Genomic DNA, 19,250 nt, shown 5'->3' with positions numbered 1-19,250 from the left:
AACATTTCTCACTAAGTGAACTGCAAACTTTTAAATTTAAGCATAAGTTTTTATCATATTTAAAGTATTTTAAGTCCCTATTTAATCATGTATAATAATTTAATATTGCCTATTGTCTTTTGGTATAATTATGGTAACATTATGTTGATCATGCTTTTCCCTCATGGCTGTTAATATGAAGAATTATATTAAAGGATTTTCTGCTATTAAACTACTTTTTGTCTATAACATAATTCTCTGCTCATTGCGTATTATTTTTAACACAGTTGGATTCTCAGGATCTGAAGATATTTGTGTCAACGTTTGTGAGCGACATTGTTCTGTAAATTTAGTACAGTTTATTTGCATTTTTGTTCTCAACATTATAGTCATCCATTTCAGAAAAATAATTTACAAGGGGTTATTTTTACTGTATTGGGGAGGTATTACAGGAGTTCTGCAGAAGTGTGCTACAGAGGTAGAGAGGAGTAGCAGTTCTGTGTCCAGAAGAGCATATCAGTGGGCATGATATCCAGCATCAAGAGGTTGAACCATAGTATGCTGGCCTTGGCAAAACCTGGATACAGGAGCATAAGGCATATTGGAGGAATTTAAATGTTTGCTCCAAGTTGGTGAGGTATATAAAGTGGGCCAGAGATAAGTGCCCAAGTACACAACCCTTTTGTGAGCATGTGATCACTAGCCACTGTGTGGGCATGTGGGTACACAGGGGGCAGAGTGAGGAACTATGAAGCATTGACCCTTTAGAAAGTAGCAGTTGTGACTTAGTTTTAGGAAAGATTTGCCTCTTGGGTCTAATATTGAAGGATGACCCATTTTTTCCAAAATAAGATGTAAGTGAATACTTTTATTGGGAGTAGCCTGAGTTTTCAGTGTTGACTCAAAGTATCAAAACACTATGCACTGAAAGCACAGAGCCATAATTTGCATTTGTGGGTGGTTAACTTAGGAAAAGGGGGGGGGGACTGGAAAGAGGGCACATAGAGAAAAAAAGAACAGAGAACATTAAAGAAGCTTGAAACTTTTATTTAAACCCGTCTTTGTTACATTGAAAGATGAACATTTGTTTGGTAAAAGTAACAGGAATGTCTTCATTTCTTCCATTCCAATGTAGACCTGTGGTGATGATAATAACTTATACTTATGAATTATATCATAGAAAAATAAAGTCATTGATACATGTAAATAGCTTGGCAAATGGCTAAGAAGATAATAGAAGACAGCATTTTTATATTTTAAGATTAAAATTGTAGCAATATTCTGACAATAGTTTACTTCATTTACAATCTTTGGCTACACAATGCTAAAAATAATTACATATTGGCATGCAAAACCATGTGTTTTAAAACACATCTCAATTTATAGAACTTGAAATTTCAACTTCTCAAGTTGCTTGCAGGTAATGTTGTGAAGATGGTCTTGTTATTAGTGATGCATTTATTTCCTAGACATATAAAGAAAATAGTGATTTAGCATAATCATAACTAGGTGATATATTGTTAACTTATCCAGAAAACATGTCAATGATTTTTAATGAAAGTTGTTTATCAGTCCCTTTATCTGTGAAAACTCAATCTTTTGGATTAATCACACACACACATATAAATTTGGAGATGATATAATGTGCCCATCAAAAATAAATATCAATGAATAAAATAATATGTGGCATTTTGTGTTCAATTTTTATCACTATGCATATAATTTATATCAACATGCACAAATTATACACTAATACCACATATACAGGTATTTTTGTGTTCAAATTTTGGCATAGAGAGCAGTATGACATTATTATGTGAACAAATTGACATGTTTTATTCTTTTCTCTATTACTAGGTTTTTATCTCACGGACTCCCAGTAAGTGATTTTGGAATTAAATGAGTCAATGGAAAAAACTATAATGATTATATATGTATATATAATTATATCTATGTCTATTTTAAATATTTAAATATGTATTAGATATTTATAATATGTTTACTTTTCTATTTCATAAAATGAGAGTGAAGACTCTTCCCTTCATGGGGAAGAGCTTGTAGCAGGATGACAAATGGTGCTTAGGGAGGTTTCACTGGTTTTAAGAACTGACTAAAAGGCGCTCACCGGGCAGTGATTTTGGTTTGAATCAGCCAGTTGATGAAGTCCCTGGTGGCCAGGCTGTCCAGAACGGTGCTCATCTCATCGGAGAAAGAGCCATCCGCGTGTCTGCGGCGGAGTTCTTCAACGATGGTGACGTCTTCTGGGAAACTGAGAAATGAGGGTTGAAGTTTGCATTTGGTTAGGGATTTTAAACAGTTGCCTGTAGATTGTGACTGCTGGTAGCATGTACAAGAGTTGTGGAGAACAGGACAGAAGTCTAAGTGCACAACGCCTAAGATGAAACCGCATGTCTGTTTGCTGAGATGAGAGGTGAAAGGAAGCCTCTGTAATTTCATGCCTCTCCATACTTCAGATCGCTTCAAAGATTGTAGCATCTGGGCAGCATGTAACCTCATATTGAGACTATTAATTTGTCTATAATTCAGAAAAATACCCCACACCCTGGAAAACATAGTGAAACCAGTCTTGCCAATTGTGGCATTAAGGATTGCAAACTTGAGTCTATATTTTCCTCCTTCTTTAATTTTCCATAGTATACTTATTGGTTATCCTTCAAAACACTATACAATATCCAGGTGTGGGGCTCAAGTGGTAGATCCAGCCCTGAGCAGAAACACTAAAATATCCTTTTTTAAAGTCCAAAAACAATTTTACCATTGATTTTATACATTTGATAATGTTTTAAATTCATTCACAATAGTATAGAACCTTGTCGCCTTGAGACCTCTTTGTGTCTCTGTAAGCCCATTTTACATCTGATTTCAAAATCAGAATCCAGCATACATCTTCTGCCTCTTCTATTTCAAATGCAAATCAAAATGGTCTCAAGAAACTGAGAGAGCTCAGAGGTGTTTTATTTGTGTTAAAAGACAAACATAAAACTAAACATCTGAGTCTCATTTTAATTTTGATTATGTAATGGTTATTTTCTTTTTTCTTTTGCCAGTCTTCAGGCTTGAACTCCAGGCCTGACCACTGTCCTTGGCTTCTTTTTGCTCAAGGCTAACCTTCTACCACTCGAGCCAGAGCGCCACTTGTAATGGCATATAAGGCAGCACCATGAAAGTGAATAAATATGTGGTTAAATGAAGGGGTGTTCCCATATATTCATACTTTGAGTACATCTCATTACTATCTTATGTGTGGTCATTTCCAGTATTCATTATACATATATCTACATATTTGACATCACATGACTATAATCACGTATGTAACTATTTCAAGTCAAACTTTAAATACTGAAAATTTTAGTAAAATACTTAAAGTTTTCTGCACTATTCCTCTTTTATCTTTAGCTTCTCTAGGACCATTCTAGTAGAGATCTGTTGTTCCATTGTATTTATCCAAAGTGAATTATTCATTCTCAAATGTGTCTTCATCAGGACATGTTAATCCTTAGTTATAACAGAATTATGATAAGGAATACAAGTGCTACCTGTTGCATTCTAGCATTATTACCTGCTACCAAAATGTGTATATTACTTTCAATCAATAAGCATTAGTTCCTTAGTTCAGTCTATACTAACTCAGCTCTTCATATAGATAATTATAGTTTTAAATTTTGGCATCAAGGAAAATTGTCGGGTAAGAATGTATAGACTTACTCTCGCCTCCCCCGGCCTTTCACCAGCCAAGCAATGAACTCCTTGGCAGCCTGGCCTTCCAAATAGGAGCTTACATCACTGGTGAAGGTCCCTTCAGCATGCCTCTCAAATTCATCATGACGTTTAGCAATGTTATTCCTGAAGGAAAGGTGAAAGTTAGGCTGAAGCTCTTGTTTGCAGTATGGTTCTTACTTATAAGCAGATCTAATGGAGAAAGAGCTTGGAAGGCTGGATTGGCAAGGGAATTGTGCGGCTACATGAATGGATCTGGATTGAGGGCAGATGGGAGAGCTAATAATCACCATGAAAGGTCAAAGGTGTGCCTTCCCTTCCCAGTGTACCAATTTCACCTCCCCTGTTTACCTGGGCACTTTGCTGCTAAGGTTGTATTTTTACTTCTTTATTCTCTAGAGATGGTGGGTGTCTGTTTATCCACTGTGATGCAACAACCACAAGCAAGATAGGTGCAGTTATTAGTAAGTATGGGACCAGAGCAGGTTACATGAATTAACAGGAAAGCAAAGAAATATCTGAAAATGTCATCCAAAGAACCAAATGATAATGGATGAAAGGAAATGTGTTATTTGCTTGGAGAAAAGCAGAGAAGATGATTCCATATCCTCTGTAAGCCTCTGTGAGGAGCACTACCAGTGATCCCTCTCCAACATCTATGACTACAGAAGAGTTCATCTTAACACATGCAGTAGATACTGGAGAGGGAGCATTTCATTAGTTTATTTGCACACTTGATACATCCCCATTCTTGAAAATGGGACAGTTGTTTTGTGTAGATTTGCGATTTTTCACATTTCTCTGATGCCAACCTGTAGTCCTAAGTAGGGATGTATCCACTCTGACCATGGTGGCCATCTTTTGTGTACTTGGATTCTGTACTTTAAAGTTCACTTTGGACAGCTATGCTTTTTCTGCCATTACTCACACTTTCTTGTGCTCTCTCCCCAATGCTCACTCTCTCTTTCTCCCTTCTCCTTTCATCCAGATACACCCGTGTCCTTTCCTCTGATTTTTAGATTCCTTCACCTACTTTGTATGCATAACCCCCTCCCTTATGGGCCATTCTCCAAAGAAATTGTGAAATTCCACCATCTATGTGAAACCCTGGTGGATAATTTTCTCAAGTAGCCTAGAGGCAGCACCCCCTTTCCCCCCACTCCGCCGAACAGTTGTCAAAGAAAATCTAACATTAAAATGTATGCCTTCTGATAGGTTTGTGCTCTTATTTGCCGCCTTCTCTATGCTGTGCAACTAGCTAGGCTCTAATTTAAATGCATATTGGATTTTATTTTGCAAGAGAAGGAATGCATCTGTTTCCATTCCTTATCATGATGAACTTGAATAAAGGATAATTGTAATGTGAACAGTCATGGGTTTGAAACCCACAAGGGAATGTCTTAATTTTCTCTATTTTTTAGAAGTTAACTTTCTGATCTTGCCAGTCCAGAAAAATCAGTTTTAAACTTAAAGGTAAAATGGATGGGAGAAACTACCACAGAGCCAATTGGGAAAATAATTTAAAGTCTGTGCCACAGTGTAATATGGTAAGCATTTGGGGAGGTGAATGGAAAGACATGTAGAGGCATAAGATAAAGGATAGCTTCTCCAATCTTGAAAATCATCACAACATGGTTTGGCAGGTGTGAACTTCAAAATGTCAGGAGAAATTTTAAGGTGTATTTAGTACAGTTGTTTACAAACTGGGGAGTAGATTTAGATTTTTACCTGTTCCTCTTGGTATTCATCAACCACTGCACAAAATCTTGAGCACGCCTGGAGTCCAGATACTTGCTGTAGTCACTGGTGAATGTGCCTTGTGAATGACGCTTGTCTTCATTCATCTCATTGGGATCATCGAGTGGGGCTGTCTGGGAAGCTGAGAATGGTCTGTGAATAAGAGCCATTACTGCAACATAAATCTCTCCAAGAAGCTCCTTCACCACAAAGTACAGGTCCACATTCAGTATTAAGGCAAATGTTTCAGTAAGTACTTTAGTGAGACCTTAGCTTCTCATGGGAAATTCAGATATAGTACAATTGAATATGCTTTATCTTTTAATATGAAATCTAGTAGCAGGTTGTTTTTTTTTTAAAACTAACTTCATTTTCTTTCTGGAATATGATTAAGGAAATCCTGTTCAGCCAATTAATCTACTCATGATTATGCTAATAATGACAGAAGAGAGTAGTGACTTGAATATTTTAAAAGAGTAAAGAACCCCAAATAATTCGTGTGGGCAGCAAATTTGTTCCCATTTTTTAATTTTGCATATATTCATGTGAAAGCATAGCTCAATTACCTAGTTTTATGATATCTAATAGCTGAAGTAATACAGAGAGAGAGAGAGAGAGAGGGAGAGGGAAAGGGAGAAAGAGAGAGGGGGAGAGGGGAAGGGAGAGGGAGAGGGAGAGAGAGAGAGAGAGAGAGAGAGAGAGAGAGAGAGAGAGAGAGAGAGAGAGCACTAGTTGATTTGAAACTTCAGAGTGTATAGTTCTTATGCCAGGAATTGACATTTGGTTGGCCTGGAAATATTAGGAATTATTCAAGGTGATTAATTCCTAGGGATGAGAGAGTATACTTGTCAAATTAGAAAGGATTAAATATTGGGGAGGAAAACATTTTCTGTCTTACTAATGGAAGTGTCAATGTATATACTTTTTTCTGGAGGCACATCAGCAAGACATTCATTCAAACCCTCTGATTTAAATTCAATGAAAACCTTTGGTATAGTAATCCTACTAGTGCAACTTTATCCAAAGAAAATGATAAATGTGGGTGTAACTATCAATAAAAATTCTACTTTTCATATTCTCCATGTGGAAACTTGCCCAATAGAAAATGAATATCTAAAACATACTATATATTTGTAAAATGAAATAGCATACAACTCTGAAGTATCATAGTAGACATTCTCATGACAAATACCTAAAGCTAGTTGGGTGACAGTGGCTCACACCTGTAATCCTAGCTAGACAAGAAACTGAGATCTGGGCTGGGAATATGACCTAGTGGCAAGAGTGCTTGCCTCCTACACATGAAGCTCTAGGTTCGATTCCCCAGCACCACATATATGGAAAACGGCCAGAAGGGGCGCTGTGGCTCAGGTGGCAGAGTGCTAGCCTTGAGCCGGAAGAAGCCAGGGATGGTGCTCAAGCCCTGAGTCCAAGGCCCAGGACTGGCCAAAAAAAAAAAAAAAAAAGAAGAAACTAAGATCTGAGGATTGAGCTTCAAAGCCAGACTAGGAAGGGAAGTTTTTAAGACTTGCATCTCCAGTTAACCGTCAAAAAGCTGGAAATGGAGGTGTGGTTCAAGTGGTAGCACTAACCATAAGCAAAAAACAAAAAACAAAAAGAATAAAGAACAGAGCCCTTATCTCAAGTGTAGTACCACACAAATATTTGCACGCGTGTGCATGCACGCATAGACACACATACACACACACAGCTAACAATATAAGGCTCAGAGGGGAAAAAAAAGCATGAAAAAATACTATATAAGATGAGAGCTATTTATATAGACTATATAGAGATAAAATCCAGGAAAGCAGTATACCATTTTTCTTTATTTTGAATAGTTTCTTTTGGGAAGTGGAAATTTGAATACTTAAATTTTTTTTGCATATTTTCATATTTTACATCATGAACATGTATGATTTTTACAATTAGCAAAGAACAATGTTATTTTTAAGAGGAGTAAAAAGAAGATAACAGTGAGGGGAATTAAAATAATCTACTATGTAGTGTATGAATAATAAACAGATAGAGAAGATCAGCTGGAGTATTCAAAAGGCTGTGATTTCCCATTTACATGTTGTTCAGCATTCCCTACCTCTTTAATTATGAAACAGTAATACATTGATTTGTACTCTAGACAAGTACAGCTTTATCAGTATGATATTTTTAACATTTGAACATGGTTTAAAGTATCACCAAGGTACTGTATTTTATTTTCTGTTTGATTTTTAAAAATTTATCATTAAGTATTTGTACAAAGGGGTTTCAATTAAACATGTCAGTTTGTGAGACCATGGTACTTTAAACATCCCTGGAGACCTTATTCACTAGCATATTGTAATTCTCATAGGCTTTATTCTAAACATAGGGCTGTGTTGGTTCAAGTCGAAAAGTTTCATACCTGGGTCTCTCTTCAGTGTCTTGAAGAGAACGTTGCCAGCTTCCTTGTACCAGCATTATAAACAATCCAGCCACAATGTAAATGTTCTTCATTTTTTCTGCCTGTCAGAACATATAGTGTGTGTGAAGGGGGAGGTGGCAAGACAGGGGGACAGGAAACTACATTTAAACATGTCAAGCTCAGTTTGATTTTGATTAGGTAAATATTGCAGAAAGAAAGCAAAAGCCCATCCTCCCAATTTCATTCAGATTGTAGTTTCAATTTAACTGCAAATAGTAGATTATACTTTTTCCTCTTTTTTGGAGGCAAAGGAGAACACAAAAGATGTATTCTACTAATAAGTTTTTCATTAATGTAGGGCACTTCTGTTAATGATTAGAAGGCTCATTTCCAGATTTGAAATGGAAAAAAGTCCACAATATATGTTTAAAATATCTACTCTAGATGATATGCTACATATGGTTAGCCTGAGTGGCACCTTACTCATAATGCCACCCCCTTCACTATCAGTCTGGCTTTCAATTAATAGTCCTTCACTTTCAAGCATTTACATTATACTGCATTTCAACCATCTTAAAGCAGCCTCAGGCTACAACTTGGCATACCAGCTGTCGGTTCAGATGTATTATTCATTTATATTTTAAATAGTGTAACTTGGTCTAGACTTTGTAATTATAAAGCGGCCAACAGATTTGAGGTATTTTAGGGTGCTTTGACCTGTTCTAAATTAAAGGGAAAAATCATTTTGAAGACAAGTAATTTGCAACAAGAACTAATGCTTCTGGCAACTTGAACAATCACAACTAAGAAATTAGAGATTACTATTATAAAGAAATAATTGCTTGCTTCTGAAGCCTCAGAAGTTCCCAGGTGGTTTTGCAATTGATTTGAATCCAAAACATGACATTTTCTCTTAGTAACTCCATGGACCTGGTTGTGGGAGACACCTGATTTCTTGTTCCTGTGTCACAAGTGGAAGCTAGGCAAAGCCCGAAGATGTCAACTATGTGATGAGGTGATGTAAATGGAGACTGGAGATGGATACCAACATGAATATGGGCCAGGATGAGTGTATTTTAAGGCAAGGGCCTCTATGTGCAGAACTGAAACCTCAAGTCCACTCTGGCATGGCTGCCTTTCTGCTACTTTCAAACTACACTATTCTCTCTTTCTCTTGAGAAATAAGAATTCCAATCCAAGTTCAATTATGCTTATACATAAATAAAGTGAATGAGTATTTTTAGCATATGACATTTGGTTTGGAATAAGGATTTTTACAAGTGTTATCATTTTAAGCTATCAACCTTTTCTTTAACATCCAAGTCATATTTACTATCTCTGGTACTACAACACAGAGACCGTCACACCTGCAGCAGTAACTTTTTCCTTTGGAAAAAATGGCTAATTTGGTATTTTGTTATAGTTCAGCTTAACCAGTTGGAAAGCTGTAGAAATCTTACTAAATAATTGGAAGGTGACTTCTGGTTACAATTTTCAATGATAATACCTTCCAGGAGCGTTTAAAAGTTGAAACAAGCACTCATGTTATTATACTAACAGGATTATGCCATCATGTAAAAGTTTCTTGAAGAGGATTGAAAACTTTCAAAAAATGTATTCCTAAATAAATCCTTCTGCCTGAAGGTTATGCAGTATGTTCTGTTTTATTATGTCAGGGCAGATTTATAGCAGGTGACATTCTGCCATCATGGAAGCTGATGGAAAGAGAAATAAGCATAAAGAAGAATGTTTATGCCCCTCTAATACCATCAAATGAGTTCTACTAAAATAACTAATATTTTAAAATCTCATTTATTCACTTTTTGAAAATTAACATAGTTATGAAAAATTTAATACAGTTAATTCATTGTTTCAACACCACTGGTGAAAAAGTAAATACATATGTTATTTTAGCATCAATATTTTATTAAATAGGAAAGCAGTTTCCAATTGCTTTTACCCTCCTTAGATAAATAGATAGCATGCTGTTATGGAACAATCACCTTTTTCTTCTCAAATCCTAGAGGCATATACAGTAATAATAATATTAATGATGTAGGAATAGTAATAATAGTATAGAAAAACTCTTTTAGAAAGCTGCATCTTAGAATTAGAAAACATTATATTATGTCCCTAAATATGCTGGTGTTGTTAAATATTTTTTTACTAAAGGTAGCTCATTTCGTAATAGGTGCCTTTGTGTATATTGGAAACCACACTACTTAATCACGAACTCCATTAAGAATACTTATATGTTTTCCTTTTGTCTTTAGGAAATTAAATAGGTACTATAGAACATCTGGCATTCCTCCTAAAGAAATGTGCTAAGCTTTAACTCCAGAATGCAGCTACGTTGGATTTTATTTATAGCTATTGGTCCTCCATACGTAGTTATAATTATTACTTTGTAAGTTTTCTCATATCCATACAAAAATATTCCTAATAATTGGCTATGCCTGCTCCCTATGCTACATATTACTTACAAAGGGCCGCTTTCATGGATCATGATGTTTTGACAGATTTACTAGAAATTTGAATATTTGAACAATGGTATTGAATGTGCTCTATTGGAAAATCAGAGATTTTAATTAGAGAACAATTGTGATTGCTTCTGTAATGAAAACATTTCTGCTGAATTTAAAGGCGCCTTCTGTTCAAAGTAGTATACACATCTATCAAATCCAAGGAAAATATTTAATTTTCAGAATACTTATATGTATTTGAACACACAATTCTGCAAAGTTAAGTCTTATAACATGTGTATTGACCTGCATCTTTATTATTTTTCTTTCTATTTTATATTCCTCCTACGAACCAGTGGTATGACTTTATCATATTCAAGTAGGTATAAATATATTTGCTAGCATTTTTATCTTAATGTTGCCCTGTGTATTATTAGTAACCAAGTAAAACATAAAGGAATACTTTGATTCATAATACTTACCAATACTTAACCGCATCTCCCACCCCTCCTCTTAACACAGTCTTTCCACTTTCACAGTCATCCGCTATTAGTCTTACCTTCTGATGAGGTGGTGTGAAAAAGAGTCAGGGTACAGAGATACAGAGCCGATGTGCTGTGAGTGAGTCCTCTTTGGAACGTAAGATGTGCTCTGTGCCCTGAGCTCTTGAATTTCTGCACCAAGACTGGGCTTTTATATACTCCCCAGCTCTGTTTAGCCTCGTAGATATTGTGCTGACAATATAAATTTCTCATCTGTAAATAATGGGTTTTTGCTACAAATGATTTCACTCGCCCACTCTCTTTACTCATCTGCATTCGACACGTATATTGGGTAAGACCTCACATCCGGAAACTATTTATTTACTCTTGTGGATTTTTTTTCCCCCTGGTGAGGAATAGTAAAAGCAGTTTGAAACGTCACCTGTCAACGTCAGTCAGGCTTGAAACTCACCTGAGTTCTACAAAGTAAATTTTGGTATTAAAGAACACCGCCGCATCTGAGAACATTACAAGGTCCTCCTTTGGCTATTTAACCATGAAGAATTTACCTGAATAGCCACTCGCTTATTCATCCACCCAAACAAGCCTTTTATTCAACATATATTTATTAAAAATGTCCTCACTCACATTCTATGGAAATAACCTGCGGGGAACTTTAAAGAATGTCAATTAGTACCTAATATTTCTTGATTTAATAAATCCATCCAGGCATACGAGATAAAGCAAAATGAGAGGGGGAACAAAGGAGAGGGTGACTTCGATTAAATGCATTGAACTCATAAACTGACATGTTGAATTAAACCCCTTGGTATAATTATTTAGAGATAATTTTAAATTTTCTAAAAATAACAAAATGACTAAATATCCAAGGCAGGTGATGCTAATAAGATAGGACCTAGAATTTTGCTTTATTTCTACTGGATATTTAAAGTCTAACTTTACTGAACAGAGTGGTGGGCAGTAGTTTACCAAAAAATAAAAAAAGAGGAACTATTAAGGTGAGATTCATACTGTCATATTTCCTAACTTTTGTGACCCTCACACTTTAGAGAAACAGAAAGATGATAAATTATCTGCACAGACAACACAAAAACTCCTGTCATCATAAATATATTTACTCCTCTATTATCCATAAGCAAGTCCTTTTTGTTCTCCTGCTACAGATTTGTGAGATAAGAAGAGTGGTTAAATGGCTTTTTAAAAAGTATAATGTTATTCTATATGACAAAGTCATCATAACACTTCCTAAATCGAATCCCAGTATTCTGATATGATCAAATACTGCATGGTGTAAGTGATGACATATTTGGAAGTATATCATTAATTCCACTGAAGAATTGTCCCAAAGGCATGGATCTCTTCAGTTTGTACATTAGACCAGCTATGATCTATAGGCCACAGATATCAGTGTCAATGTCAAATTGGGAACCATGGCATAAGGATTTTGTCCTGGTGATTATTGGTGGTACAAAGTCTTGGTGTTCAGAGGAGATCTAAGGGCTATCATCCTCTGAGAGCTTGTTACAGATGCAGAATCTCATGCCCGCCTAAAGATACAGAGAAGAATCCATATTTTTTAACAAGATTCATAGGAAATTCACATATACTTGAAAGTCTGGGAAACATAGCTGTGTGAAAATATCCACCTCATTTTCCTCTCCTCCTCTCCTCCTTGATAGGAACTTGATTGGCATAATTACTTCTTGGCAATACCAGTAGAGGGGGTAAAAGAGCAGAGAAAGGTGTCAAGCCTCAGGACCATCCGTAGCAACACTAATACAATAATAGTTTGAAAGTGTGAATTGGTTTAACATGTAAATCAATTGTCCTTCTCTCTAACTACAACGTTCACAAGCATAATAGCTATATTTTTAATTGAATGCTTTGGCAAATGCAGCTCCATCTTCCTGTAATCTATTTATGGTCCTTCCTTCCTTCCTTCCTTCCTTCCTTCCTTCCTTCCTTCCTTCCTTCCTTCCTTCCTTCCTTCCTTCCTTCCTTCCTTCCTTTCTCACTTTATCTTCCTCATTCTCTTTCTTCCTCCTCTCAATATCCTTCTTTCTCTTTCCTTGTCTAGATGTATGCAGAACAATCCTCAGCAGAGAGCTCTGCAGATGTGTGTGAAGCCCTTAACATAGCACCAGCATTCCAATCAATACCATCTCCCTATAGTTAACTACAAAACACTTCTCTTCCATTCATCCCAGTGATTTTCTACTGTTTTAGAAGTGGCTACTAATTCCATCTTCTTTCATAGAAAAATGCCCTCATTTCCTCTGCTTTTATCTCCAGTCCATCCACACTGATTCTTGGGATGAGAAGCATTGTGAACATGAAGAAGCTTTAAGTACCCTACTCTATTATGCATTGCTCTTCTCTTTTGGAAGACAATTTAGCTTGTCAATGGGTTCTGTATTATCAGAAATTAAGTTGAAGACCAAGTTCAATTTGAACGTTCAGACCTTTCAATGACTGTTGACACTAGCCTCTTCTTGGTCTTCAATTCCCACCATTGCAGTTATTCAACCATTTTTTAAAAGGAAGAGAAAGTGATGTGCCTGTATTAACATGACTAGTGTTTGAAAGCTTTTCTAGAGGCATAAAAATTCTACAAGGTGCTCTCTAGAGCTCTTTGATCAGGCAGCATGACTGTGCCTGTAATTTCTGGGGGAAGGGACTCTTATGGGGATGATTAACTTATGGAAAGACCAATTTGATTTGAGATAAGTGATGCAAATTCTTATGATTATAGAGAATAAAATATAAAAGTTTATGCCAACATTTAGGACAAAATGTGATCTTTATTTGACTTTAATTTTGTGTTTGTGTGATGTTGAGGACTAGTGACCACTTCCTTATGTGTATAAACTGTGTCCAGGTGACATGCTTGCCTAGAAGGACTCTTTGATACACTCTCTTACATTCTATTCTTATGCTCTGGAAATAACTTCTAAAATTAAGCTCTGCATTTTTAGTCAGTACTTGAGCACACAAATTATGTATCTAGTGCCACTTAGGACATCACCTCACAAAATCATGGGGTGAATGGTGTTGTTATATATTTGTTTTCTGCAGCTCATTAGGATATTTAGGATTAAATATCTGATAATGGCAAAGATCTAAGTTTACAGTTTACTCTGGTGGCAAAGTCCATAACAAGAGGAACTTCTGTGCATTGCTGATGAAGCCCTTTTATAACAGTTACTAGTACCTAGAGTTCTTGGACAAGTAGACCTATTCTGAAATTGTATTCCCTGCCCATGCCTATATAAATATATATTGAAGGAGATAGAGAGCTTTTGGTTGGGGTTATTGTATATAATAACAAGTTATAAATAATATAAGGAACCATCTATTGACTAACAACTGACAAAAAAGAAAAAAGCAGAACATTTTTTTTATTTATCATCATAGACTCGAAGATATGTTATTAATAGAAAAAAGAGATACTTGACTGATGTACACTAGGCTAGCTTTTGTATTGGAAAGGGGAAGGGCATACACACTTACTTGTAGTGGATTGAAATTGGAAGACTGGGCTGGGGATATGGCATAGTGGCAAGAGTGCTTGCTTCTAATACATGAAACCCTGGGTTTGATTCCCCAGCACCACATATACAGAAAACTGCCAGAAGTGGCGCTGTGGCTCAAGTGCCAGAGTGCTAGCCTTGAGCAAAAAGAAGCCAGGGACAGTGCTCAGGCCCTGAGTCCAAGGCCCAAGACTGGCAAAAAAAAAAAAAAAAAAAAAAAAAAAGAATTGGAAGACTACACAAGAAACTAAGGAAAGTGCCCACTTGTAGGGCACAGTGAGGAGCAGTGACGTAGAGGGGAATGAACACAAAGAATATTTTTCAATATGCATTTGTTAGATTGCTTTGAGCATTTGACTCAAATATCTATTCAAAGTGGTTAAGCTTTAGAGCTTAATGTATAACATCCCTTTGACTAAGCAAGACCACTCCTAATCCAAAAGAATAAAAAATACATGTCTGCAAAAATACTTGCACAAAAAAATATACAAAGGAGACTTTTTTTCATAATAGTAAAAATCTGGGGAAAATGATACCATCCATTAACAAGAAAAGGAATGTGTAAATTGTGGTATGGAATTCACATCATAGAATATTGCTCAGCAATGGAAAAAAGAAGAAATAACAGCAGATATAGGCAGCAGAGTGCACACATTGCACAGACATGATGCTGTGTAAAAGAAGCTGGATGTACAAAATCTACTGCCTACTGTGTGAATCTAGACCAATGAGTAAGTTCACAAACAGGCAAGAAGAAGGTGGTTGTTTCTTGTAAAAATATAGGAAAAGACTGTCTAGGATATTGTAATAAGGGTTTGTGCTTCCAGACATATTCAAATGTCAAAATGGGGAAGCTGGAATTGGTGGTTCCAATTTGTGTGAATTTTACCTCAAGTAAGAGAATAGTTGCTAAAAGACTTGTGTGATGTATGTGTATAATTAGAGGTAACACAAACAGGTCAAAACATTAATCTTTGTTTAAATTAGCTGATGATTACTTGGCATATGCTTGAAATTTTTCCATACTAAAAACTTAAATCAAACTATAATGAAATGATTAGAAAGAATAGGACTTTAGCATCAAATTAACCAGTTATCATTTTGGAAGTTAAAAGTTTCAGAAACTAAGTAAAGCAAATGAACTTTAGAGAAACATGTTAAGTGTAGGTAAATCAAAAGCAGAGGACAGGACCTTGGTGATAGAAAACCAGCCTGAGGAGAGTATGGAGGTGGGCCACCATTCCGAGGAATGACAGTTCCCTTTTCCTTAGCATTACCCCAGGTTTGTCTTTGCAAACCTCTAGTTCTGTTAGCAAAGCTGCAATAGTGACCAGTCAAGTGGTTTTGATTGGTTTGTAATCCATGCTTGATTCTTGGGGGTAACTGTAATGAGCTGGGCTCTCTTTAGGATAGAACAGCCTTCTCCATATAGAGGGTTTTCTGGAAAATAGGTGTACAATTCCAAAAGATTGAACAGAAAAGATTTGGGGAGAAATTCATGCAGAGTTTGAGAAAAAATATTTACATCAACTGAATACTTTTAGCTTAGAAGATGAAAAGTTTGAAGGTCACTTCTCAATAACCTAGAAAGATTCAAACATCGTATATATGAACTATAATAGTCACATGTTCTTTGCTCCTCTACAAGTGACTCTGTAGGCTCAGAGATTCAAGGCAATAATGTTCTGAGTTAGCCAGAGGATAGGAGAAGTACCCTTCTTGAGAGATATTTAAGAATCAGTGCATGACCCATCCATCTGGAATGATTCTGAGCAAGGCTGCTGGGGGATGGGGAGATTTTGTAACAAGATCAGCGGACAGTCTTCCTGCCCCGAGGCTCTGAGACCCTGCAGACAGCTCGCTTACAAGTCTGTGCAGGGGACCGTGTGGCATCATGGCTTTGCATTCGTTGATTTTTATCTTTTGCAAGATCCTTGGTATAATGAGATGTTTAAAATTGTTCTAAGTTTCAGTTATTTTTATTCCCAAAGGGAACAAGAAAAAGAAAGAAAACAAAATCACATTTGTACAAAAGAATCTTTATCTCATAATTTATAAGCAGAATATATATTTATATGTATAAATACATATATATCATTGAATACATGTGTTATGCTACTATTTTTTGCATATTGTCGCTATAAAAAAACAAACCATATGTCATTACATTTATCCAACCTCTTGCTCATCTGGAAAGACTTTTTTTATTCAAGCTTCTAAGAGTCCTTAATGTGAACCAATTAAAACATTGTGATTTTCAAAGTCTTCTCTGAAAGGAAAGAACTTTAGCTATTAGGAAATTTAAAGTTTGGAATTTGGATACCAAAAGACACAGAAGATGTAAAATGGAATTATAAGCATTTATTTTTCTATTCATTGTGCCTCTGGGTAGAATTACCTCCTGCCTGAAACTTGTTTCCTATTTCTAAATCATATTTAATCAGATGTATTGTGAAGATACACTCATTCTTCTGGTGACATGGAAATGTTATAGCTATTGTGGGTAATTCATCCAGCAAAGCTTTATTTAATCTCTTATGCTAATTTGATTCTTTTATTCTTCAAACTTAGAAATTGGTTTTTCACATTTTAAATTTGTAATAATTTACCAAATTAATTTATTTCTGGAGTCAACACCATTTCTAGGATCATTACTATGTTCTAATCCTGACTCTTCAGCACTGAAATCTAAATCACTTCCTGATGCGATGTGGTCTGAAGACATAAAGATCAAAGAGACTTTTCCCATTTTACTAAGAATCCTTTTCTTTTCATTATGCTCAGTAAAGTGTTTCTTATAATCTTTTCTTAATCCTGAAAAAATAGTCAACCTATCTTTGTCACTCACTCACTACATGCCAGTTCTTGACAACTCCCAATCTATATACTCTGCTTATATCTTCACTATTTTTTTTGTTTGTTTCGTTCTGTTTTTTTCAGTCCCGGGGCTTGAACTCAGGGCCTGAGCACTGTCCCTGGCTTCTTTTTGCCCAAGGCTAGCACCCTACCACTTGAGCCACAGTACCACATCTGGCTTTTTCTATGTATGTGGTGCTGAGGAACAAAACCCAGGGTTTCATGTATGCCAGGCAAGCACTCTACCACTATGCCATATTCCCAGCCCTTATATCCTCACTGTTTTGCATATTTTATATGAATAGAACTTCTCAGTATGTCATCTTCCATTTCTGAATTTTTTCAAAATTCATCCATATTGTAGCAGGATCCAGTACTTTATTGTTTTTCTTTAATAATTGAATAATATTCCAGGGCAGGTACATACCCAACTTGTTTCACCTGTTTATCAGCTGATGAGCATGTGAGTTATTTCCACTTTTTGGCTGTTATGAATAATGCCACTATAAGCATATTTGTACAAGCTTTTGTCTATATCTCTTTTCAACACTTTGTGTAAAATATCTAGGGGCAGAATTTTTGGGTCATATGTTTAACTTGCTGAGAAACTGCCAAGTGCTTTCCAAAGTGACAGTGGAGATTTCATTTTTTTAAAAGAGTCAGAACCATGAGTTTTGAACACATCATGATTGACTTTTCTGACAGATGCAGATTTGGCAGAGGGCATTCAAAGAGTATTCCAAGGCTTCAGAGCCCAGTGGCAGGAAGGTCTTGGCAAGAAGGCCATTCAAATTGATTTTTCTTCTAGAATGATAAGAAGACAGAGTGACAACAAGAAGGAGAGTAAAGCTGTGCTTTTGAATAGGTCTTATTGGAAGAGCATCTCTTCCAAGTTTAGCAGAGCAGAAAGCAGGGAAACAACAGTGCAAGGGCCCCACAAGGAGATTCCCTGTATTTGAGAGATTAAAGCGTATGAGTTAAGACATGCATATGGAGTTCCTGAGGAATGGACTTTGTTTTTTGTTTTTTGTTTTTTTTTTGGCCAGTCCTGGGCCTTGGACTCAGGGCCTGAGCACTGTCCCTGGCTTCCTTTTTGCTCAAGGCTAGCACTCTGCCACTTGAGCCAAAGCACCACGTCTGGCCATTTTCTAGATATGTGGTGCTAGAGAATCGAACCCAGGGCTGAGGAATGGGCTTTGGGTCACCTCTGTTATGATGATGTGAGAGGCAGCTAGTTAAAATAAGTACATTTTTAATTGTTTTCCTTAATTGAGAATGAAAAACACTCATTGTATTGGCATGATTGGGAATAGATACTTCTAAAACAAACCCAAAATGTAATATCCTGGAATATACTATTGTTTTCATTAGCAACTCAACTATATTGATTCCACAGTAATTCTCATGGATTACTTATACTGAAGATTACTACGATGATGTGAAATTTCCATAATAAAATCCTCCACATTAATAATAATAAGTTAGTGGAATTTATTATATTCATGATATTATGCACCCCTTCCCTCTGTAAGGTATTAAGACTATTCATATCACTCCAAACAAAACAAAAAACTATTTGTCTATTAAGCAACTTTATTCTCATCTCTTTGTTGCTTGCCTTTTTGGCTTGCTTGCTTTTGTCTTTTGGCAACCACTAATATGAATTTTTTCTCCATGAATTTACCTATTCTGAATATTTCAATAAACAAAAATACAAAATAGCTTTTGTGTCTGGTTTCTTTCTCTTTCATTAGCAGTATTTTACTTTCATCTATTCTGTATTATGTATCAGTACATAAATGCAAATATGTATGTATGTATTTTTATGAGATACATACAAAATATATGTATAATAAACACTAAGAACTTTTCCAGCAAAGAAAGAGTGACTTACATCTGTAATTTTTACTACACAAGAGGCTGACATTCAGAGGACCAGGGTTCAAAGCCATCCAGGGCAGAGAATTCAATGAGACTATCTTCAGCTAATCAAGAATATGGTTGACTGGAGGTGTGGCTTGATTGGAGGTGGTGGAGAAGCAGC

General features: G+C 36.0%; 1 protein-coding gene across 1 annotated transcript; it reads right to left on the bottom strand.

The window, feature by feature from the left end:
* Positions 1-1,402: 1,402 nt before the first annotated feature.
* Gcg (glucagon) lies at positions 1,403-7,958 on the bottom strand. Its single transcript, XM_048344280.1, has 5 exons — positions 7,856-7,958; positions 5,446-5,607; positions 3,706-3,843; positions 2,105-2,248; positions 1,403-1,444 (listed from the first exon to the last, which is right to left on the bottom strand). The coding sequence occupies exons 1-5, from the start codon at positions 7,945-7,947 to the stop codon at positions 1,438-1,440; spliced, it is 543 nt and encodes a 180-aa protein (XP_048200237.1). The 5' UTR covers positions 7,948-7,958; the 3' UTR covers positions 1,403-1,437.
* Between the last annotated feature and the right edge of the window lie 11,292 nt (positions 7,959-19,250).

Source organism: Perognathus longimembris, chromosome 4 (assembly GCF_023159225.1).
Source record: "Perognathus longimembris pacificus isolate PPM17 chromosome 4, ASM2315922v1, whole genome shotgun sequence".
NCBI classification, from domain to species: Eukaryota; Metazoa; Chordata; class Mammalia; order Rodentia; family Heteromyidae; genus Perognathus; species Perognathus longimembris.
The sequence above is the reverse complement of the archived record's forward strand: the minus strand, read 5'-3'. Positions and strand labels throughout refer to the sequence as shown.

Excerpts from the sequence above, each read along its gene's own strand:
- Gcg (XM_048344280.1), bottom strand. The coding sequence starts at position 7,947 with ATGAAGAACATTTACATTGTGGCTGGATTGTTTATAATGCTGGTACAA. Across the intron at positions 5,608-7,855 it reads GACACTGAAGAGAGACCCAG|ACCATTCTCAGCTTCCCAGA; the intron begins GTATGAAACTTT and ends TCTTATTCACAG. Across the intron at positions 3,844-5,445 it reads ATGAATACCAAGAGGAACAG|GAATAACATTGCTAAACGTC; the intron begins GTAAAAATCTAA and ends CCTTTCCTTCAG.